At 39.5% G+C, this 25,056-nt stretch overlaps 1 protein-coding gene across 3 annotated transcripts in view; it reads left to right on the top strand.

Moving 5' to 3' along the window:
* Positions 1-25,056, top strand: part of LOC120770919 — a 175,313-nt gene that overhangs the window by 119,950 nt on the left and 30,307 nt on the right. The window contains exon 1 of one of the 3 annotated variants that reach the window (XM_040098617.1): positions 23,873-24,000. The exons of the other annotated variants lie outside the window; for them this stretch is intronic. Coding sequence (XP_039954551.1) covers positions 23,938-24,000 — 63 coding nt within the window. The 5' untranslated portion in view covers positions 23,873-23,937. Of the gene's footprint in view, positions 1-23,872; positions 24,001-25,056 lie in introns of those variants that run through there. 3 annotated transcript variants of the gene reach the window in all.

Here is a 25,056-nt window from a genome sequence, read left to right as displayed (position 1 = left end):
CGTCTTTTCTTGTTTTCTTATTTTATTTCGTTTCATTTTACTTCGCATGCTTATTTCATTTTCGCACTTCAAAGAAATTCAAGGAAGCTTATGTATCTTGTAGCCCGGATTACCCATAACTGCTTACAGAGATTTGTTTAAAAATTTCAATTGTGGAAATATTCCCCAACTATTTGTTTCCTACTTAATGGCTTATGGACTAATAGACTCAGATAATCTGGATTTCTAAATGAAGATTTGTCTGAACATTCGGAAATCCTCGCACGCTTTGACTTCATACTGGATCTCTTGGATCATGGAGTGGCCAAACCTCACTTTGGCGATATTTTCTCTGCCCACATAACTGCGAGGGAGTTGTGAGCGAATAGGAGCCGGTGAAACTGAGGGACATTCAGCTTCTTTGCGCATGGATCAAAGCTATGTATGTTCAGAAACACTCTTATCAACTTCAGTTTTAGACTTCCCGACTGCTGTATTCTTAACAAGCCGAGATTGCTGCCATTAAAGAGCGATAAACTTACTGCTCCTAAGCCTCTGCAGCCACCTTCAGAGAAGTGAGTGTCTACTCTGATAGCAGGGCGGCGATACTAGCGTTGAGCTCACTAACCGGGTATTCAAAGCTGGTTAAAGAATGTCTATCCTCGTTATCAAAGGCATGGAATCACTTTGTGTTAGGACTAGTACGAGTGCCAAGCCACAGCGGAATCACAGGTAACTGCAGAGTTGGCGAGCTGACTGGGAAAGGCACTCCAGCCCCGCTGACAGTGGAATGAGAACGGGTCGGTGATCCACTCTTCTTGTGTATTCTACTGGCTGGGTTTCGCGGGAGCTTGTACTACCATCGGTTCTTGTGCTGTCTATCGCAAGAAATACTTAACTGACAGATGGCTGCTAACCAGGCATTGAGAAAACGCTCCTTAAGGTACTAAGTCTGCCGGTTAATTAATTCATAAGTAAAGATAGTTAAAGTCTCTACAGATGTTCTGTCATCGCATATCATGACGTTCTAAATGTAATTATGGTTAAACTCACGCTCACGGTTAGAATTTTAGTTTTGCTCACACACTCGACATCTCACTTGTCCTCTGGAACTTGGATTTATGTTGAAGAGTTTAAAGACTTCTTAGTTCTGGCTGCCAGAGTCCTTCTTATTGTATACCTTTTTTATCAATTGCGGTTATTTGTCTCATAAAAGGAACAAACAAAACAATTCTTGAGACGATGGAAGCTTTTAACTATTTCTTTCATTCGCTTGCTAGAACATAATACGGTTCAAACTCCTTGATGAGCTCAGCTTCTTTATACCTTGTAGAAAAAAATATTTCTTAATTCTTTAATTTCTTTTATAAATATCAATAACTTGGCTAATTCTAGACGTCATGGAAGTAGTTTAGGAACTAAACCATCAGCTAACTCCCACCTTTACTAGAGAGTACATGCTCGAAGACATATAAATATATATTTACTTGCCATAGATAACGTACTTATGAGCCAACCGTGCATTCACATTATAGCCAATAATGGTCAACAGACATTCAGTCAGTCAGTCAGTCAGTGTGGCGGTCGGTTGTGTACCCCACCGAATGCATTAGAAGTAATATAAGGAAGTAACTGTTATGTGGCAGTGAGCGCGCAAAGCTGATGTGGCAACTTAATTTCCTGAAACGGACATTACTCTCCAACAACATTCTAGCACACATGCCAACGCACTAACGGACTTACATACATACATTTGTATATATAAGTATACATGTATATAGTCTAAAGCACATCTGCCAAACAAGTGAATGCTTGATTCTTCAGCTCTAGATATTTGCGACAATTCAGTTGTCCATCGCTGCACGCCATTGAAAGAAGGTAGCAAATAAACAAACCACTGTTTTGCGGCACCCAACGGAATGTACGGTGTCCAGTTGTTTAGTAAATTACGAGACAATATTCCAACACCCATCCGAGTTACTGGCAAACGCCCCCCTCCACCCCTCGTAATGTTTAGCCCCAACTGATTCGGTTAATGTTTGGGTTGAAGCAGGAAATGTATCCAATATGCTTGGAAAAGCATTACTGATACCATGTTGTATACGTACATACGCATGTACGAGTGCGGTTCGATAAGTACTTAGCCTCACCGCTCGATAACGGCACTATGGTCAAAGAGTTTCGCCAACAAAATCTCAGCCGAATGTGGTTCTTACTTTTGTTTTGACCTTGAGTCCGCGAATTTTAGAAACTTTTGGTAGCGAGAACACTTGGATGCCACGTTTGGATTCTCCGAAAACGCCTAAAAGAGAGGAAAGTCTACTATATATTATTGGTTGACCGCGGAGTTATTCAACATTAGATATCTGAAAAAACCGCGTCGTTCATAGGGTATACTGCCTGAATAGTTGGGTGGGAAAAGCTGTCGAGAGGAATCATGAGATTACTTCACATCAGCTTTTAACGGAATTTAAGCAGAGTCCGAAGATAGCTGAGAGAATATAGTCATATGTAGAAGATCACGCAAGTGAGGAAAGTTGTTTGAGCACCATTCACTTGGAAGTGGCCAGAAACGATTCTTTTATATATGACTGAAGCAACTCACGACTTCCGGTCTTAGACCAAGTATCCCCTGGGCAGCCAAAGAACATCCGTTTGAAGTAGAGCTAGAGTGAGAAAGCAAACCATCCCTCACCAGAGTTCTGCACTGGGTTTGAGACCCGCCACGTAAAAAACGCTTCCAATGAAAAGAAAACAACAGTCATAGGTATACTGCCTAAAAACTAGGAAGGAAAAGCTGTCGAGTGCAATTGTGAGACCACTTCGGTTCAATCTTTATGGCTATTTAAGCCTAATTTTCATTTTAAGACTGTGGAAAGAACGTAGATCCACAGACACACACCAAAGACCAAGAAACAGTGAACTTATGCCAGCAAGGCTTGTTCCAAAGAAGGCGAATACTATTCTATCGACCCTAGAGGTTTTCTGAGATTTACAAGGTTTGGTCTATAACGTTTACCTAGATACATAGGTCTGATTCGACACCAACTTGCAGGAAAGTGCATTAGTTTTTTTTTTTTTTTTGAAGGAATAAAGCTCATCCACTGTGGCAATGTATCGGTTCACACCTTCAAGTCAGGGTTAGAGTGGTTGAACTAAGCTACAAACTATTGTCCATTCCACCGCAACTTTAGAGTTGGCGCCGTACGACCTCTTTTAGTATTCAAGCTTGAAAATGTTGCTTGCCGGACAGAGATTTTAGTTTACTGAAGAAATAATCGCCGTCACAGGCCTTACAGTCTTCCGGACAACATATTTTTCAGACGAGACGTTAAACAAGTTGAAACTTCGCCGGATCAAGCATATCGGCCTCAAGAAGAATCCGTTCCCACGATAGTCAAGTCTACGTAACCGGTACGGACCCGAATTTTTTAACCGACCAAGTCAACTCGGCAGAATTCTGCCGCTCAAGAAAAACGGTGCTCGAATTAATTTACCGTTTTTCTAAAGTTTTCGTGTTTCTTTTGTAGTTTAAGTACTTATCGGTTCGTCCTCGCGTGAGCATACAGTGAACCAACCCCCTTTTTCTTTTGCCTGCACACATGGCGGTTTCCCCACATAAATATTATTGAATGCTCGCCTCTTTAGTTGGTTGCTTCGTCGGTTAGCATGACATACTATTCACACACATACATGTACACACCTGGATTTAGCAGCCGAGTTCGCCTGCTATGCGTGCTCCATCAAGGTTTTGGGTATTTGGTTACTAAACCAAGCTATTCTTGTGTTTCTTCTTCTCGCTTTGCGATTTGTTTGTTCAGTGTTTGTTTTTGTTGTCACTTGGAGTATTTACTGTTTGTTTTAATACGCCCTATTAAGGGAGTTATACACACATACATACATACAAACATGCCATACATACAAACATGCCATACATACATATGTTCAAAGTTGCTATTATTGCCTGCATGTGTTGCCGTTGTTGTTGTTGCCAGTCCACCATTCCATGCCATTTGTCAATTGTTTATACGCATGTTTTGTTGCGAATTAACGTCTCAAATGCGGAATTAAGTGTCTGACCACTGTCTGTCCGAATGGCACATTATGAAAAGCCATCACTAACGCTCCTCGCTCCTCCTAATATTACGTACGGTAATCTAAAGTAATGCAGCAAGTAATCGCGCAGTGAAGACTTCCCGGAGCAGGCAATTCCGGGTTTTACGATTGGCTTGAATGCCGTTAAATATGTACTCCAGAGCGTAATATAAAACCTATAAGCACAGAGTGTGTGTATAAAATCACAAATACATAAATAGATACTCACACCCATTGGTAGCTGGACGCACATATGCGCAGAGCTTAAACTGACATTTCATTTGATGTTTAGGAAAGGTTACTTAAGCTAAAGTTTTAATGATGTCACTAAGATAAACAGACACTCGGCCGTAATCACAAGATTTTTGTGTTTATTGAAATACTTTACTCGACCCTCAGTGGTCTTCATCATTAATAGATAAGGAAATCAAATTTCCGAAATCACCTCCTTTTTTATTGACGTCTTAATGGTCTCAGCAACTTTGGGCCAATTTGATACATCAACATGATTTCTTTCACTTTCTTCGTAGCACTTAATACAGGGTTTGTCAGGAAAGTAATGGGACTGATTTTCTTTCGCCGCAACTGAACTTCGAAGCGTGCTCGCACCAACTGGATTCGGTAGAGGGCGTTCCTAGCTAACGAACGAGCGGCTGGTCAGTTGCCTTTGTGAGTAGTGCAAGCCGAAAATGCAGTGTTCGTTAGAGCAGAGAAACGCGATTAAATTCTGTGTGAAACTCGGTAAATCTGCAACAGAAACGTTTGATATGATCAAGCAGGCTTACACAGATGTTGCTTTAGCAGAAAGTGGTGTTTCGGTGACACCAGGCCTTTTTGGAGGGCCGGGAAAAGGTCGCTGATGAAAACCGGAAGAATAAGCAATTCCAAAGCGATGCTCATTGTCTTTTTTGACATCAATGGCATCGTAAACCATGAATTTGTTCCTCCTGTCAACGTCAACCGTCAACGCCAAGTTTTACGTGGAAGTCCCCAAGAGACTCAAACGAAAGGTCAATCGGATTCGACAAGACATCACAACCGATTAGAAGGTGCACCATAACAACATTCTGGCTCACACCGCCTTTCTTGTAAACAGCTACCTAACCAAGCCCGGTATCCCAAAGCTTTCGCAGCCGCCCTACAGACCAGATGTGGCCCTCCTGAACTTTTGTTTGTTCCCTTGCCTGAAAAAACAGATGAAAGGCAAGAATTTTGAAACAAGCAGCAATACAGCTCGGCTCTCAAGGCTATTCCGGAGAATGCTTTCCGTGACGCCTTCAATGCTTGGAAATCGCGCGGGGAGCATATTTCGAAAGTTTTTATAAAATTTTAACGATTGGTTCAATAAATTTTTTTAAATCGACTCAGTTATGTTACTTACCGGACAAACCCTGGTCACGTTTTAAACATGGGAAGCCGCATGTTCTTTGGCATAATAATTTAGGAAGGTTGTGGAAGACCATTGGCTTATTTAATTATTAAGAGTTCTTGGGACCTTAGCTTTAAGATCATCAGCTACCAGTGGTTTTCTTTATAGACAAGTTGAAAAGTTCGTACCGTTAAAAAACCCTTTTTAGTATTAAAATCGTATGACATTCATCGAAGGCGATACACCAAAGATTTTTACTGTACAATTGATCCTTTACACATCCGTTCCAATCTACACTATAGCGACAACAGCTCACACCGTTCGTTAACACTCCTTATCAGCTTGTGGAGGCCAGCTTCTCTTCAGCATTCTTGCCGTTGTAGCGCTCTAAGATCTTCGTTGCTAAGCGACGATCAGATTTCAGCTTTTTCGCTGCCGTCACATATTTTTTTCCGGAACACTAAGTCATTTTCGGAGTATTCGGACCCTCCACGATCCTAATTGGCCTAACAGAGGTTCTGTTGCTGGTGCTGGCAATTCTGCCTCGTATCGAAATCCTGCTCTCGCTACCTGTTCGCAGGTTTCTGCCTACTCCCGCAATCTTACGGTGCCATCTTCTCAGGTAGTAACCGCCCACCAGACTGCTCGTCTCTTTTCGAAGAGTTTGATTTCGACCTACTTCCTCCCACGTCCTTTTTTGTATTATTTGTGCCACCATCCACCTCCTCGAAATGTAGTCACCTTTCGTGATTCCAAGTTTTTTCAGAGATGAGGCCAAGACGTGGCCACCTGAACCTCATCAACTCAACCTGCACTTACTACACCAACTTAATGCTGACGCGAGGGGAATGTACTCTCAGTCCTGCCAGAGCTTTAACGAGACGGAGGCGGCCTTGACATTAACCAACCAGCCATTTCTGTAAAGTGTCGCTTTTACATAGTAAGGTGCCACAATACCAAGGCTATCAGTCCAAGTTACAACCAAATCCAAAAAACGTTATCATAGGAATGGTCCGTATCGGTCAGAGTTCGTTAGGCCATAAGAGTTCTACAAGCCCGTAAAGGTCGCAGGTCATTTAGCTTTACCGAGGATTCACATCCAATATCTGATGTAAAAACGACTTCTTTTCTAGTGTTCTAACAGCATTTTTAACATGCTGAAGCGTCTTACAAGGTCTCTTAGCTTTAATTCATATGACACCCAAATCCCATACATTGGAATGCATCCAGCTGCTTTCGAAAATTTTGAATTTACTATTCCTGAGTTACTCCCGCAATAATTATTCACAATTGTTGCCACGGCCGCACCAACAACAACTGACAACTTTACATATCAATCATTAACGTCACCTTCTTTTAAATAAATAAATTCAACGCAATTCCATCACATTACTATCGATATGCAAAATACCTCAATTACTTAATTTTTAACCCAATTTTATTACCAACACCACTAACTGTTAAACTTTCAAACACCTTGCGGCAACAGAGCCATGCACCAACCCCAGAGAATGCCAAGCGAACTGCCAAAAAGTATTTGGGGCTTTGCAGAGCAAGCAACAGCAAAGTTATTCAGGCAACAATGTCGGTCGAACAGCAGCATCCAACAGCCAACAATGGCAAACTCATCGATGTTTCGGTACTTTCAGCTCAGTAATTGAATTGAATTGAATAACAAAGTGGCGCAGTGGCGCTGCCAAAGCCGCCACAGCCGCTCAACCGAGGCGAAGCGAATCGAAAATCAACTAGCTACCTATTTATGGTATTTGTACTTATCCACACACACTAACGGTATTTACCCACCCACAATTACCGAAATTGGCCGCGTATTTTACGCGCCCAAATGCCATTATGCGCGGAGTTTATGATGTGAAAATGCGCCACATAGTGTGGCAGAGCGAAAGACTGGCGATAGCGTTAGAATATAGCGACAGATACGAAGTTTAATACTCTATATGTTTATACTACTGTATATGCGGGTGGTCCGATATGTGAATAGGCTATAAAAGAGAAAATTTTGGAAAAAAAAATGCATCCTTTTGCACGGATGTATTTGACCCAGTTTTAATCCAAAACTTTGGTCATTACCTTTCCAGAAGAAAGAAAGATCCTCGCCTTCTTCGAAACAGATTCGCTGAGTGAAATCTACCGCTTCGATTTTCCTTGGTCTCTGATGTGTAGAAGACGATCCATGTCTCATCGACGGATACTAATGGAAACCCTTTTGGTTTGCGCTTAAGCGACACAAATACTGTTATGGAGTAACTTCATGGTTGAGTTTGTTGTCCGAAATCAGATTTCTTACGCCTAGCCTTTCATGCAGGATATAACTCGTGCGGTCTTTTGAGATAGCTCTCACTTTAACTGTACCACGGTGTGCTAATATAAGATTGAGGATCACGTTACTTTCTTTAGGAGTTGTTCTGCGGATACTTGGACGTAGCTCATCAAAAACTTACAAGCGGTATTGGCGGTCTGCCAATACGACATCGAGGGTCCCGTTAATCTTTAGTAGCCGTTTTTGGGACAGCAGGACGTAGCTCTTTGCCATCCAAAGAGGAGTGTTTTGGTATACCGCATTCAAGCGCTATTTAATTTCACTGGACGCTTTCCTTTCGAAGCACAAGATTCAAATCACCGACCGATATTGTTCATTATCCATTTTTCTATAATCCGCGGACACGACCTCTTCCCCATGCGATGAACACAAAACTACAATTTTGGTTCAGCCAATTGTGGACAAAGTCTACGAGAACGTAATTTTCTCTTACGGCGCCATTGGGCATTGTGGCTAAGTATTTATCGGACCGCCCTTGGCACATAAGTGTATCGAAAGCTTCTTCAGCTACATTACCAAGGAACAATTACGCTCCATATTTATATGTATGTCTGTATATTTTAAGTTATGTACATATGTCACATCACCGCAGCGTTTCAGTTAGTAAGGGCGTTGATATTTTCTAATGCTTTTCGGCAATGAAGCGGCCCTTTGAAGGAGTGCCCTCAGTCAGTTGAGATTTGCCAACGGCAGGAAAGTAGTGTGGGTGGTCTGAACTTGCTTAGCAGACGCAGGCTACGTGGATTCCTCAACACTCATCAATAACGGTACTGCAAGCGCCAGACTGAGTACGACTACATAGAGTGTGTGAGCGTATGCTGGCAGCGCTGGCGGGGTGTTACTGCAGAAATTTATTGTCCTTTACGACCATGGACTGTGCTTATCGATTTTCACAAAGTGATGCGCCTTCATTTCGCCCTTTATTCCTGACATTTTTCACTACATTTATAATGATTTCTTTTTATTTTTTTTTATTGTCATTCACTGCCACTTGGCAGCGCCCTGCTGTTTCACCAATTTTGGCGCTACGCCAAGTGGATCAGTCTCGGCCCCAACGCCCGTGGTTTAGTGCTGCTTCTCTTGTTGTTGCCTCTGTACCGGTAATTCGATTGTGTATGTGTATGTGTGTGCGTAGTTCATTTTGTCGCCTGCGCATTCGTAGCGGCCTTTATCTGCTGTAAATAACGATTATTGCTGGGATTTTTTCAACTTCCTTCTTGCGCTCCAACTGTTCAGCGGAAGTCGCTCCATTTTCCTTGCGATTTTTTGTTTTTGCTTTGCTCCGTATCGGTTGTCCGACTTGTCATTCATTGTGCTTGTATCAGCATTGCGGATGTATAATCTGGTAGCTCCGTTTCCTTGCGCTGGCAGTTGACACAATTTAATAATCACTGCGTGTGGAATCCTTTAATTAAAGACCCAGAAAAATAGCTGACACCAAAGACGATATTTAAATCGATTAATTCGGTTGAAAAAGCCACAGTTGTGGTTAAGTTGAATGGGAGGCAGTCAATAAGAATTACTTATGGCTGGTGGCGAAAAGAATCCTCTGAGATTAGCTGAGGCCATGAAGCAGCTTAGTCGAAGCTGCCGCTTAAGTTAAACAATCACTAGCAGCGAATTTTCCGACGCGTTTATTTTGTGGTTTATGTTCTACTTTTAATTTTCTTATCTTCTTGCCAGAAACTCTTACGAGTTCTGTGATGCTGAGGATTGCGGTTTTAACTTCTGGTAATGTGAAAGAGTAAAGTAATAGTCAAAATACTAATAAGAGACAAGAAAACTTAATCTAGTTTGAGCTGCCTCTCACAGTTAGTTCCGACAAGCATCCGGTGAGCTACGAGCAATACCCAACTCAGCGCTAAAAACTAAGTCAATCAAGCCACTAAAGACAAAATGATAAGATTTGTAAACTTACGATCTTTCTATACAAGGCTGCAGTGAAGTTTAGGTCTTGTTAAAGTATTGAACAAAGAGGAAGTGTCTGACTATTGTTCATACATCGATCTGACCAGGAGGTCTTCACAATCCTTCCGCATGATTACACGTCAAGTTATACAAAGATTTCTTATTCTGCCTTATCAATTTGTTTCATAAGAATGTCCCGACGATTGGAAGAATGCAGATAAATTATGATTAAGAAATCAACAGTTCATAACGAATCAAGCTTGCTTGCAGTAAGCACAATCAAAGGTTGGACAGTTTCAGAAAACATTAGAGCAGGATGTATATGAAATTCTTAATTATTTCTCGGAACCCCATTTATGTTTTCTCCATTGTCTAACTAGCGTAACTTGCCCAGTGAACTCAACGAGACTGCGTTGAATATTTTTTTGAGCTTTCCACGAAATTTTGCTTACTGGTTAACCTTATCTCAATTCGAAGAGATGAAGTGCAAAGCCTGCCATGAAATAGGCAACTGTTGCAGCCCTTTCGTTATGTTATTTAAAAAACAACAATAATTCTCATCAAGTCCTGTTAAAAAATGTTGATCAGATCATACAAAGTGCACAAGTAGATTAGGTTTGTTAGAATGGTAGGCTAGCGAGCCATACATAGACCAGTTTTGGTCTTTAGCGTTGGCTGACAGAGTGCCGGATACCAATAGGTTCTGCGGCCTCACTACTGTTACCTCTTTCAGTGTCTCACACTGTGAGGCCACCTTGCTAATGCGGAACAAGTACACAAGAGATGCTCCATTGTTTTCTTAGTGCTTTGCTTTTGATATTTCTTGCAGTCACCTCGATATCTCCTCATTTTGCAGATGTGTGCCGCTGCCAGACTTTGACCAGTGACTTTTCGAATCATGTTCCTGCAGAATATCCTATCAATAGTGAGCAAGAACTTTGTGTATTTTTGTTGATGACTTTTGCAGTCGATCATTTCAACGCATTTTAACATCACCAGTTGATAAAGTTATGTCCATTTATTGCAAGGAATCCTCTGTGGAGTGATTTTGTATTTTCTAGTAAACAAAAGCAGTTCCGTTTTCCCCGGATTCAACAGGGGAAGCGATTTTCATAATACTGCTAATGGTGTATAGACACCTTCTCGTTATTAAGATCGTAAAGTCTCTACATATGCCACTTTATTGGGAGTTTTGCCTACTAAATTCCTTAATATTTTATTTATTACTAATATTTATAGGAGCGGAGATAGCACTCAACCTGCAGAGTGCTTATACAGACTCCTTGGTCATTCTAATGTCGTTCCATTCTACTTTTATTCTTCCAGAACTCAAAAAGCTTCTGATAAAACGTTTTATAACAAGATCGACACTTATTGACTCGTTACTATTCAGTATAAATTCCGTAGAAACCTTATTAAATGCTCCAAGAATTTTCAGAAATACTCCAAAAGCGTATTCTTTATACTCAACAGGCCTTTTTTTCGGCATAGAGACCTTTTACGCGGTTGTAGCCGAGTTTAAAACAGCTCGCCAGTTACCTCTATCTCTCAAAAACTCGTAACGTCCACACATCAGATGTTGTCATCGTCCATGCTTCTGTACCGTATAGGAGGATAGGGATGATGAGTGACTGCTAGAATTTGGTCTTTGTTCTGAATTGCCAGCACAGTCCGAAGTAGCACCTGTTGGCAAGAGTTATTCTGCGTTGGATTTCGTGGCTGACATTATTAATACTGGTTCCAAGATAGACGAAATTATCTACGACTTCGAAGTTGTGACTGTCAACAGTGGCGTGGAAGCCAAGTAGCGAGTGTGACGACTGTTTGTTTGATGACAGGAGATATTTCGACTTGCCCTCGTATTCTTTACTGATCTATCTCCTCTTTATGCGTATTGCGCTTTGAGCAAACTTCCTGAAGGCGCTGCGTCCATTAATTTCTAATTAATTTTTAGCTAGATTGAAAACTATACATTTTTATTATACAATAAATTTTCAAATATTTCCCCCAGAAGGGTCCCAAATTTCATCATATTTTATGACTATTAAATACTATAAAATGTATAAGCTCATCAACGCTAAACTCACTTGAAACGCTGAACAGCAAGTACGAAGTTTATTAGCTAGAATCCACCAAAACTGACTCAACCACTCCAACCATTAACTCGAAAATGACATATTTAATGAAATGTCACTAAGGTAACTGTCATAAAACCAATACCCCCATATTTCGGTATACCCCCCAACACTAACTCATTTCAGTTTGCCACCCTTAAAATTGTAAAATACTCGCGACAAAAGCTAAGCACCCAATAAGTCCGTCTGTTGTTTAGACAACGGCCGTATAACCTGTCATAATTTTGAATTGAAGTTGGGGAGTACAACACACTCGTGTTCTTATAATGACAAGATTGCATGGGTTGGAGTAGAATTATTGCCATTTTCGAGAGCTATGCACTACGCAAACTTACTACTTAAGGGTGACTGCTGCTAAGCCAACTACGCGCCACTTCTTAACGGCTCCATTAAACACAGACTCGCGCATAACGGCAGAAGCCGAGGAGGTGAGCGAATGGAATTAATGTGTATGATGCCACGTAGCACCTGCTTGTTAATAGCGATGATGAATAATGTAAGGTCCTCAAGGCATTACACGACACAAATATCATGTACGAGTGTGTGTGTATGTTTGTAGGCTTGTGCCGGTCGCACAACAAAGGCGAAAATATGTGCGTAGCATGCTGGAAGCTCTTCACAAAAGGTTATAAAGTCGCCAATTAGGCCGAGAGCACAGCTTCCTTTCGGTATGTGTCTGAAAGTGAGTTTGTTTTTGTTTGTATGTGTGTTTAATTGTATGTTTGTATGTGTGCCTCGAACGTCCAAACAACCTTTATAGGCTACAAGGTGTACTCAATATAAGACTTTATTCAAGTTGATTCGACGTACATGTATGTGGTTCTGAAATTTATGCTCGCAGCTTCCCCCAAGCAAGAGACCCGTTAGGAAATTGTGTAATAAATTTTTTTTTTGTAATTTATTTTTTGTCAGAACCGGAGAAGTTTTAGCTAATAATTTGTTTTTAATCATTTAGAAATTCAATGGGAGAACTATATAATAAAAACTATAGTGTAGTGACTTCCTGACTATTTGAGCGTTTTCCAGGTTGAGATTGCTGCCATTAAAGTAGCAGTGCCTATAGATCTAATGCTCCAGAGTCCAACCACTGAAAAATGAGTTTCCTTCTGATATTAGCGCGACTATGCTAGCTTTGAGCTCAAAATCTGAGTGGTGGGACTTTGAGCTCAAGGCTAGTATAGTCGCATTAATTTCAGAATCAGTTTAGTTAAGGAAAGACTAACCTCAATGTAAGCGGTATCAACTTAGTTCTTGATACAGTTTCTTGTTGTTGTTGTTGTTGTTGTTGTAGCGGCAGAAAAAATTTCTGTAGTAATTTCAAGACTTGGTGCCGAGTTGACAGTGCTTGACCGGATAAAAATACGGTTCCGTTTCGGTTACTTAGACCCGCATTTCATGGAATCGTGGGAATCTTGATGCATATTCGGTCGTAATTGTTTCTCAGCAGGATTAGTTGACCTCGGGCTTTAGCGGTTCATAGTCATTGCCCTTTCGTTTTCCACTTTGTAAGGTTCAAAACCATAACGACTGAAAGTACTGGAGGCTGCTTGGAAATAGACGGAATAGAAACCTTTCAACACTTCCTTCTTGACTGTCACATCCTTTGTCCTAAAACACTTCAGATTTCACAAGGTAAGTTAGTGAGCTTTGTCGACACATAAGATATAATTACGTCAGTTACTTAACTTGAAGATCTTCTCTTCTTTTCTAGCGTATACACCACTTAAGCGGTTATAGTCGAGTTAACAACAGCGCTCCAGTCGTTTCTTCTTTTCGCAATTTGCGCCAATTCGAGAGTGTTTTCATCCATACGGATCTTGAGGATCAGCCAATGAATCTAACTTAAGCTAACCTTACCATATTTCGTAAAAATTGCCAAAACTTTGTAGTGAACTCCTTCAATACTTCGCTAATGATCGACACATGAGAAAATTCTTGTTTTCGCATCAAGTGACGACTTCGCGATAGTTCTCAACCAGTTCACAGTAGTATTTAGACAAGGTCTTTTTATATCGACTAATCTCCTAATGGCAACGAAGCAAAGAACTATACAACATTTGAAACTGTAAGGAATCTATGAAAGAGAACACATTTCATGCTTCCTTGAATATCAGAAAAGTAAATGCAGTAATTATAAAATTGAAAAAAATCTAAAACGCTAAATATTTCTCTTCGTCGGCTAAAAAAATTTTCAATTTTTCTTACCAGTTCGAAACTTTCGAAAAGGCTTTTCAAAGGAGACTTCTTGTGACATAAAATAACAATGAAAAATCTCTCAGCAGCTTTTATGAAGAAATACAACAATTCAAAATAGTAATGGCGTTCAAAACACTAGACCATAACTAGTTCTGAACCAGTCAATTTTCCTACAAGGACTCTACGCTCGCACATATGTATGTATGTATGTATGTAAGTCTGCTTCTAAGAACACTTTTATGCTGATAAGCTCATTGACGGACTTGTTTGCCACTGTGCTCGATTCCGCGTCACGCTCATACTAAGTAATAGACTCTTGAGTGCTTGAGTGCATTATGCAGCGTTGAATTCGCGGCTTGTACCGGGTACTCGCACTCGCACTCGAAGTATGCTACTTAATGTTTTTTCAATTTCTTTCTTTTTGAAATTTTATACAAAAACTGTACATATGTATGTCTATATGCATGCAAGTGGGCGTGTTTGCGCAAACATATGCCGCTGCCACTTGAAAGCGAAAGCTAATTTCGCGTCATACAGTCTGAGCGCCGCTGATACCCGAGTGCATTCGGCGTTTTTCAACTTTTTGTTCACGCTGATTATTTTATTTCTTTCCTCTTGATTTCTCAGTACTTTGCCGCATTTTATTTTCCATAAATAAATGTATGTATTGTTTTTGGGAGGGATTTTGCGGCGCTCGTTCATCTTAATTTCAAGTATCTGTTCAGTTTAATGTCCCAGAAAAATTCACGCATTCATGTGCCAACATTGAAGTGACTCTTTTGGCACTCCAAGCACAACTGTGTGCGCGCCTTGTAACGTGCGTGGTGGATGCTGGGTGTGCGGTGTGTGGAGGGGGTTACAGTTGGAAGGACACATGCCACATTCGAGTGTGTACTTTAAGATTTTTGCCTCTAATTAAAATTTACAGCTCGGCTAATTAGCGTGTGGCAAGGATGTTTTCGACAACCCACATCCAGCACATGGAGTGGATAATAGGTGTTGGGCGGGTTTGGCGGCGTGTAATAGGTGTTGCAACAGCCAATTACGCAGCTCGAGAATTTGACAGTAAATTTTTGAGTTTTGTTTTTGGACCGAAGTGTGCACTTTTGTCATATGTGTGTCAATGAAAGTGTATTTAAAGCATTTAGAGTACAAATATTTTTCATTTGAAGTGAATTTTACAGTATTTCAACTACTCCGACAGGTTTTGGTCGGAGGTGAAGTGTTCAAAACGGATATACCTCTATCCGTCCGCTGAAATCATAACATAGTAAACCGCACAGAAGGATCTTAGTATTTCTAGCATAAACCATATTATTCATCTGATCACTCAATAGAAATACTCATACTCTCATGACTTCTTCCTTTTTGGCGCCTTAAGATTCATGCCGTGAAAATTATTATATAAATTACTGCTTAGGACTAATTAGCCAATATTTATTTCCACAGTGTATGATTATGAACGTGTTTTTCAATGGAGACGTTACAATGGTAGACCGATATTGACAGCGAACGACCCCATATTTTCCCGTTCTTTTGACATTTCTCTACAGTAAGGTTTGCCATTTCATCATCTAAAGATATACGATTCAACAACGAGTCGAAATCATTAAAATTATCTACCGAAATTCGGAGTCAGTGGCCTCAACTTTAAGAGCGCTAGGTCCAATTTATGGTGGTCATAAGGTCCTGTCAGATCAACTATTAGACGTCTAGCGGAAAAATTTTAGTCCACAGGCACGGAACAAAAATGAGGAAGACCCAAATCAGTTTCTCAAACGTTGTTCTCAAGCGTTTGGGCGTTTCTGTGACGTCGTTGTGGCGTATTTTGCGAAAAGATCTTGGCCTACATCCTTACAAGATCAAACTCACGCAAGAACTGAAGTCGCTTAACCAACACAATCGTCCTATGTCCGTGAATTTGGTTGAGCACCAACTTGAAAATGACCCGGATTTCCATCGAAAAATCATCTTCTTGCGATGAGGCTCATTTCTGGCTGAACGGTTTTGTCAATAAGCGAAACACGCACTCCATAAATCGCCATTGCATCCCAAAAAAATTACGGTTTGTTGCGGTTTATGGGCGGCGTCATTGTGTCGATCTTCTTCCATGATGATCGAGACCGGCACGTTACTGTGAATGGGAATCGCTACCGCTCAATGAATAACCGAAAATTTTTGACCCGAAATGGATGATATGGACTTGGACAATATATGGTTCTAATCGGGCGGCGCCACAAGCCAAACCGAGAATTTCACAATCGATTTATTGAAAATCAAGTTTGGTGAACGTGTTATCTCACGAAATGGCCCAGTCAATTGGCCGTTTCGGTCGTGCGATTTGACTTTAGACGTTGAACTATTTCCTGTGGGACTACGTCAAGTCTATGGTCAATGCCAAGAAGCCAGCGACAATTAATGAACTTCGTACGAACATCGAACGTGAATTGCAGCATTATCGGCCGATTTCTACCTGAAAACCGTCAAAAATTGCGTTCAGCCTCTAGACTTCTGCAAGCGTGCTGTGGTGGCCATGAAAAAATAATTGAGACCCACACATAATGACATAAAGAATTTCATTGATATCCCAACCCGTTTTTGTTTTACTTAAAAACTTTTGTAGCGGTATTATTGAAAAACTCGTTATACAGAGAATCTCAACATGAGATCATAGAAATGTTCGTCTTTTGAGTAAACCAATCAGACACCCAAGTTCGACTTTTGCCATATTAATCGAAGTGCTGCTCAGCCAATGCGTATCCCAACGATGAAAACAAGTGGTAATTGGAAGGGGTGAAGTCTGGTGAATACAGCGAGTGTGGCAGCAGCTCCCAGCTAAGTACTTTGATTGTATCCTGAACCGATTTTACTTTTGTTTATGCATTGCCGTGTAACAAAATTACTTTGCCGGTTGCTGGTCCTTTTTTGGTGGTTTTTCGATCAATGCATGGTTCAGATAGTGTAGCGATTAGTCTTATCAGCTTCATCATGTTTTAGAATCTCATGATATATACCATACCCTTCTGATCCCACCACACACAGAGCATTGCCTTCTTACCGAATCGATCTGCTTTTGTAGTCGATGTTGATGCTTGTCCCCGGTTAACCCATGCTTTTATCCGTTCTCGATTCTTAAAATAAATCCATTTTTCATCGCAGGTGACAATTCGATGCAAAACTGATTTCTTTCGTGTCTCTGAAAAGTTTCACAAGTGTTTTTTCGGCTTTCTTTCATTCAATTTATTTGGCACCCCCTTTTCCGCACTTTTGTATCTTTTCCATAGATTTCAAAGGGTCTGAAATTATTTATTGTGCCATCACATACCAATACGTTCGAATGACTAAAACTCTTGAACGTTTCAATTATCAGAAAGACTGTTACCAAGAATCCAGTCGAATGGTCGCCGCTCTCAGTGGTAGAAATAATTTATGAAGCGTTTTGAACCTGCCGTCCACGTCGCTTGGAATACATTCCAAATATCGTTAGAATGGCTGGCACTGAACCTGATACAAAAACTTTTGGATGAGTTATTACTCAGCAAAATAGCCATATCTGCGTAAAGGAAAATGCATTCGCGATCCGTGAAACTTCATTTTATTACCAAAAAAATTGTTCTGATCGGATTACTAAAGCATAAAGCTGCCATACCAACTGATAGATCAAAATCAAGTTCTTGTAAGTAATCTTTTGTATTTGTGAAGGGTAAGCTAAGACGAAAACCACTTCTTCGGAGATTGCACCGTTGGCTTGGACAATAACTAAAGCTGAATTTTGTGAAGATCATACTGTTCAGTTCTTGGGGATAAAGGATGTGTAAAACTTCAGATCAATATCTCAAAAACTGAGAGACTAATACAGACAGCCGGATATGATGGGTCTCCGACGTTTCCTTCTGCGTGTTAAAAACATAGTGGCGAACTTAATATAGCCTGTGAAGGGTATTAAAATATTGTTAGCCTGACGTCCGCATCGCTTGAAAAGTGGTCAAACTGTCGGTAGACACTGAACCTGGTTTCTAGAAGGAAATTTTAGTCAGGCAGAAAACCCATTTCACGCTGCGGCAGTATTATTAAGCTAACATGCCGTTATTGGACAACAGAAAATCCATTCCAAGACACAAAACGTCAAAAAGTGAAGCTGAATGAAATTCGGTCTCTTCTACGAAAGGTACGTTGGGTCATATTTGTTATAATCGAAACAGTCAATTCAGGGCTAGCTTTCGGTTCAACCAATCACACCTATAGTGAGTTTAACTTGAGATTGTAAAAAGCCATCTAGCCTATTGGCTATACCCCAGGCTTTCTTATTCTTACGAATCGTCTCAGTAAATCAAAAAAGGCACAACAAGTTTGGAAGATATTACTGGGTATTATGCAATTTTTCGTAACTTCTAAAGGTATCAAGACCTGGACTTGAATGTCAAAACTCAACGGCCACAGCATTTTGCGGTTAGTTTAAGAGTTAGTATTTTATAATGACTCTAAGCGAAACTTATAGTAACACTTTCTCATATAACTCTCATCATTCGATATGGTTAACCCATCTAAATTCAACAAACTCTTCAAGGTTGCTAAAAACTACAACATTTTGCTAACTTTGGAAATATGTTCGTTCCTAACACACCACATCATTTGAAGTTCAGCACAAACTCTATAAAATTCATTCGCATGGCATAGTTTGCGTGCGTTTTTTCGCGTTTTATTTGCACTTATGATTCATCACATTACCGTCTGGTGTCATTTGCAAAACAACCCTGTAAAAATACAAACTACCCTTGTGTTAAGTTCCCCTTTTTAATTTATTTCCAAACAAGCTTGCATTAATATTTGTAGTTGTTATTTGACATTCGGTCCGTTTCATTATACTTTTTTCCGCCCGTTCATCATGCTCTTATTTCAATAAAATTGCTAAAGAGCGTTAAAATTAAATGCAAAATTCGTGAGCCGCGTGACAACAAACTACATGACACCCACTCTACGCGATAAATTATTGATTTTGATTGTTGCAATGTTGAGAAAAAAGGGTTCTCAGATGCAGTGCTGTCATGCGTATGCACTAATACCGAACAACCCTAAAGAACTAACGCACTTTTCAGAGCTTCGAATTAAACTCTACATACAATTTGTGGAAGAATACATAACCATGACGCGTCGATCTCGGAGGGCTGCGATATATAAGTATTTAAGCTAGTACGGTTCTGCATACGAGGCAATTTGTTCCCAATTTTCGCCGCTAGCTACCATTTTTTTCCATTATAAATACGGAATATTTTTTAGTTGTCCAAGCTTGTTTCTTACCTGTAGTATCCTCCGTGCTTCTTTCCATCGGTTGCACTTAAAACAGGTGTGCTTTGCATCTTCAAGTGGGTCGTCTCAATAAATATACTCGTAACATGTAGGACTTCCAGTTTTTCCCATATTGTACAGGTATTTTCGGAAATATCCTTGACCGGATAGCATCTGTGTTATATAGAGGTTTACTTCGCCGTATTTTCTACTGTGCCCCATCTCTATATCTTTGATCAATTTGACGATCCATCTTCCATAGCTCTCCTTTGTCCATCGATCTTGCCATAGTTTAAGTTTTTCTTCATCGTCTATTGTCTTGTGTATTTCTGTTCTGTCTTTCTTCCGTAGCTAGAGTACTCTCCTTTGCAAGTAAATCTATGGGGATCTTATTGGCAATAGACGAAGGTATATTTTCAATGGCCCATATAGAATAAACCTGGAAATCCAACGCAGAATCACTCCTGCCAACAAGTGCTATTTTGGACTGAATAGGTAATTGGAAAGTAAATTCCTCTCCAAAAGAATACGACCAAACTTTACAAGTCCCTCATCATTCCCAGCAGAAGAGGGAGCCATCCACCCCATTGGAAAGACCAGGTGTAGAGGGACCTTTATACATCGACTATAGAATAGGAAGAAGCACGGCCGAACTTTTCCCTTCACAAAGGACGATCACCATGATCTTATAAGACAGAAAGTCAAGGTTTTGAGATGACTCCTAAAAGATAATAGGTTTCATGATAAGCTTTCTTATGACGAAAACGTGCTTAATGGTTGAAGATAGATAGTAAAAAGACCACAGCGATCATTTCAATCGACAGAGTTCTAAAAACTGCTTTTGGAGAAATGGTCTGATGACTAAATCTAAATCTATCAAGTTCCTATATTTTATAAAAATTTTGACGTAAGTTATTAACAACGGTAAAATATCTTAAGCAGTATCTTCATTAATTTTTTGTCTCTAGTATACATATGAACATAGAGGGATAATAGAAACGGGTGTGATGGAAAATGATAATAATAAAAAATTCTTAGATTTGTTCGGTGGTTTACATTTGATGGACATAATTTGGGAGCTATGTATTCGTTATAATGTTTGGGTGTGTTCTAAATATTTTAAATACTTCTCATAAAACTTTCTTACTCAGAACCTACGAAACAACTGATGTAATTTCTCAACAATCAAAATTCACCAGATGATATCAAGTGCAAGCGCATGCGAAGGATTAATATAGCTTTTCCGAACAGTATTACCGGAAATCATTATCTGAGAATTAATAAGGTTTAAAAACCCTAACGAGCCAGTTTAGAATATTTTCATTGCAGGCAGTGGTCAGTAGTCAGTAGAAAGGTTAGAAGAAGGCTTTTCAAAGATGTTTTTTCAGCAATAAATTATTAAAATTATATTTTTTTATATTTGTGCACATAACTTCCTGATTTTTATAAATAACACACACGACAAACAGTTTTGCCGTTATGTGCCTGTACGTCAAGGAAAATAACAGAGAAAATCAAAACAAAAAAAAATAGAAAACGTTACGCTTAGAAGTCATGTTGATTATAGCATAATGAGCCCAAAACAAAAGGCAAATAATCTACAATATGCTTGACAGTGCTTTGAAATCCGATGCCCCTTCAGAACAAAATGCCATTGTAAGATTATTAAAACTGAAAAAATCACATATAAAATATCATTTTACACAATTAAGCTGAAATAAACTCGCAAACGTGTAGATTGCGTATGAAAACCGTGTACGAAAACATATTACAAACTTACGTATTTATATGTTAATATACATATGTATGTAGTAGAATAAACAAAATAGCTTCTCATACATTTATTTTAAAAAAGCATAAACATGTTTTTCAATGTTTCCACGATGTAAGAATTTGCTATAAAAAATGTTAAACTTGGCAGTTGGTTTCTATAATTATCTAAAACCTACACCGCATTAAAAAAAATCATTCGGAAAAAATTTCTAAATCGTTCGGAAAAAAGTAGGAAGTGCTTTAAAATAAATACGTCGTCAAGTCTATGATAGGAAAAAATCTGTCCATTTTCTTGACTGAATATTTATTTTGTCGCCTTCAAAGTAATGCCCATCAGATGTAATACAGTTGCGCCAACGATTTTTCCAGGCATCGAAACACTTTTCATAAGCACTTTTTGTAATGGCCTTCAGCTCCTTCAGTAAATTTTGTTTTATCTCTTCGATCGACTGAAAACGGATTTAACGGTGCGGCAATTTCAGTTTGGGGAAGAAGAAAAATAAACACAGAGCCAAATCCTGGGAATACGGTGGTTGATCGATGGTATTCATTGTATTTTTGGCTTTAGATTCGGTTACAATCGTGGCACGATGTGATGCCAATTTTTTTCCACAATTCTAGTTTTCGACGGATGTTCTCACGCAAACGCCTCAATGCGTCCAAATATAACTAGATATTGACCGTCTGTCCCTCCAGAACAAATTCATGATACACCAAACCGCTAGTATCGAAAAAAAACATGAGCATCACCTTAATTTTTGAGCGGCTTTGGCGTGGTTTTTTGGTTTCCGCTCGTTTTTCCCCTTCATTATGATGATTGCTGACTTGTTTACATGCCACACTCATAAACCCATATCTCATTGGGAGTTATAATGCTCTTCATAAATGTGGGATCGGAATTCGCACGAACAAGCATGTCCAAAAAGACCTGTTTATGGTATTATTTTTGAAAAAAATGCAGCGTTATCGGGCCGAGTCGAGCAAGAACGCGTTTCATACCAAAAATATTCACCAAAATCATTCGAACGGACTCGCGAGAGGTATTGAGCTCTCCTGCCATCTCTCTAACACTTGACTGACGATTTTCAAGCACCATATCCTTCACTTTTTTTTAATATTTTCATCAGTTGAAGGTCGTCCCTAAAGAGACATGTCTTCATCGATCTCTCGACCGTCTTTGAAGGCTTTGTACCATTCTAGGCTTAAGTTTTTGTTAAAACTGTATCACCGTAAGTCTTTTCCAACATTCACAATGATTCCGCACACGAAATTTGATTAGAAATACAAAATTTGGGACAAAATCTTTGTTGGATAGTGTTACTCGTTGTAAAATTGGCAACGCACTACTGAGGTATACTGACTTAAACAGCTGCTGTTAGCAAACTGGCCGAGAGATCGCGCTCATATTCGGCGTAGTTATTAAGGACAGTGCTACCAACTTAGCAATATACAATTTTTTGCAATGTCATTTACCTGGAGAATTTAATTACAATTCCTGGTTAGTTTTTTGTCCCAATGTACATTTATATTTTTCAATTTTCTTGTCTGATTTAAAGACACCAGCTTAAATTTTTCTTATATTTGGTGTTTAACCGATCGCAAGCTTTCCACTATTATTGGTACTATCGATCCGGCAAGTCTAGGGTTCCATAAGCTTCACCCTCTAATTTAATTTGACTATATCTCGGTTTGTTCACCAAAAACCGAAAATACACGACAAAAAAATCTAAAAATTTGGATCCATCAGATTTTTATGTTCCAAAAAATAAAAAGTTCCTAAAGAAGCCTTGATACAATTACAGCCCTAAAATCCGCTTAAAACGTTAGACCCATCTGTACGTCAAGTTCTAAGTAAAAGTGATATAAGCCACTTAAAAATTGTTGATTTTGTCTACATTATATTTCAAATTAATAAGGCATTTCCAATTTTGGATAATAACTTTTTGAATTTGGAACATAGTTATCTAGTATATCCCTTCTCACACAGTTTTTCCGGCTAGGCACTATGGAATACATATGTATATTCAGTCGTTTTCTTATATACATACTGTATGTACATGGATTCTAATATTTTAAAATATTTTCACTCAAAATTTTTATCAAAGTGCAACTCGTCCAAGCAAACGTCAAAGTTTGACAGCAGTGCCAGCTCTAACCTGCCATCACTTAAACCCGTTAACCCCCGCGACTCCTAATCGATTACAAGGCAAATCAAAATAAACAACTACACTCACCGAGATGCACTCACACTCCCTGCCTGTAGGGAAGCAACAACAATAATATTTCAGTGTCACGAACAGCTGAGTGCCATCCAACAGCTAAATGTCTGAATCGCCGCCTGGTTGTGAGACTGAGTGGTCACGAGATGCCGGCCGGCTGCACGACATGTCGCGACTTTGGCAAGGGTTGTTCCTCCTTTATACATGCATACATATTTATTTGTGAGCATTTGTGTGGCTTGCTATACCGACGACCTTTTGCAAGACGCTTTTGCTAGTTTCGGCGCTGCTTCTCAGTTTGCGAGCGGCAGCTTTCCAAAGCGCACTAACACTAGTTACTATTTATTTACGACGGTTCATTCTCGATTTTTTTGTGTTATTTAATTTTTCATTTTCCCCTCGCGCTGCTTGTTGTACTTATTTATTTATGAACGCGCAAGAAGTCTGGTGTAAAAGGGAGAACACGTGTGCAAAACGAAAATATAAATAATTTTTATTATTTTAGTGCAATCGTAACAATAAAGGAATATACTAATTCATGTAGTCGGCATATTCAATTTATTAAGAACGAAATTAAGTGTTTTTTTGTTGGTTACAATTTTTCTTTTTGTTGAGGATAATTTCAATTTGACAGCTGTTATGTTTGTTATGCCACGTTTCCACTACAAACCTGTGAAATACGCCAATTTCGGCTGCAATGTGGTAAGTGGTTAATAGTGTGTGGAGATGAACGTTTGAAGTTTGATGTTTTTTTTTTTTCAATAAAGTGAGAAACTTATTGACTGGCGTAAATGGTATACAGTTGACTCAATAGTAGAACTATACCAGTTATATTGTCGGTGGGACAATATTTATACTGGTTACATTTACTTTTCGAGCACTAAAGAGTTTAATGATTTTTTCACCAAATATTATTAAACAAGAAGAAACGTTAACTTCGACTGCACCGAAGCTAATATACCCTTCACAGGTGCATTTCTTTTAGTAACTATGTGTTCAGTTTGTACGGCAGCTATATAGTATAGTTAACCGATCTGAACAATTTCTTCGGAGATTACATTGTTGTCTTAGAAAATAATCTACACCAAATTTGGTGAATGAACTGAACGTGTACATTATAATATTTCCGAATATTAGGGTATGAGAAAGCTCTGTGCAAAGTGGGTGTCACGCGATCTCACTTTTGCCCAAAAACAACGACGAGTTGATGATTCGAAGCAATGTGTGGAGATGTTCAAGCGTAATAAGCCCGAGTTTTTGCGTCGATATGTTACAATGAATGAAACATGAGTCCGTCATTTCACACTGAAGTCGAATTGACGTTCATCCGATGAACCCGCTCCACAGCTTGAAAAAACGCAAAAGTCGGCTGGCAAGGCTAGAGAAAGGTAGAACCATCAACAGTGACTATTATATAGCGTTACTGGCCCGTTTGTAGGACAAAATCGACGAATAAAGCCGCATTTAAAGAAAAAGAAAGTGCCGTTTCATCAAGAAAATGCACCGTGTCACAAGTACATAAGTGAAAATGAGGGCAAAAATTTATGAATTCTGTTTCGAATTGTTTCTGCATCCACCGAATTCTCAAGATCTGGCCCCTCAGCGACTATTTTTTGTTCTCAGACCTCAAAATAATGCTCGCTGGGAACAAATCTTAGACGAATGAAGAGGTGATCGCCGAAACTGATTCCTAAAAAAGGACAAAACGTACTACAAAAATATTATAGAAAAGTTGGGGGACGCTATAATCAGTGTATC

The sequence above is a fragment of the Bactrocera tryoni genome, chromosome 3 (genome assembly GCF_016617805.1).
Source record: "Bactrocera tryoni isolate S06 chromosome 3, CSIRO_BtryS06_freeze2, whole genome shotgun sequence".
NCBI classification, from domain to species: domain Eukaryota; kingdom Metazoa; phylum Arthropoda; class Insecta; order Diptera; family Tephritidae; genus Bactrocera; species Bactrocera tryoni.
Note: the sequence above shows the minus strand (reverse complement) of the source record. Positions and strands in the feature narration are given on the sequence as shown.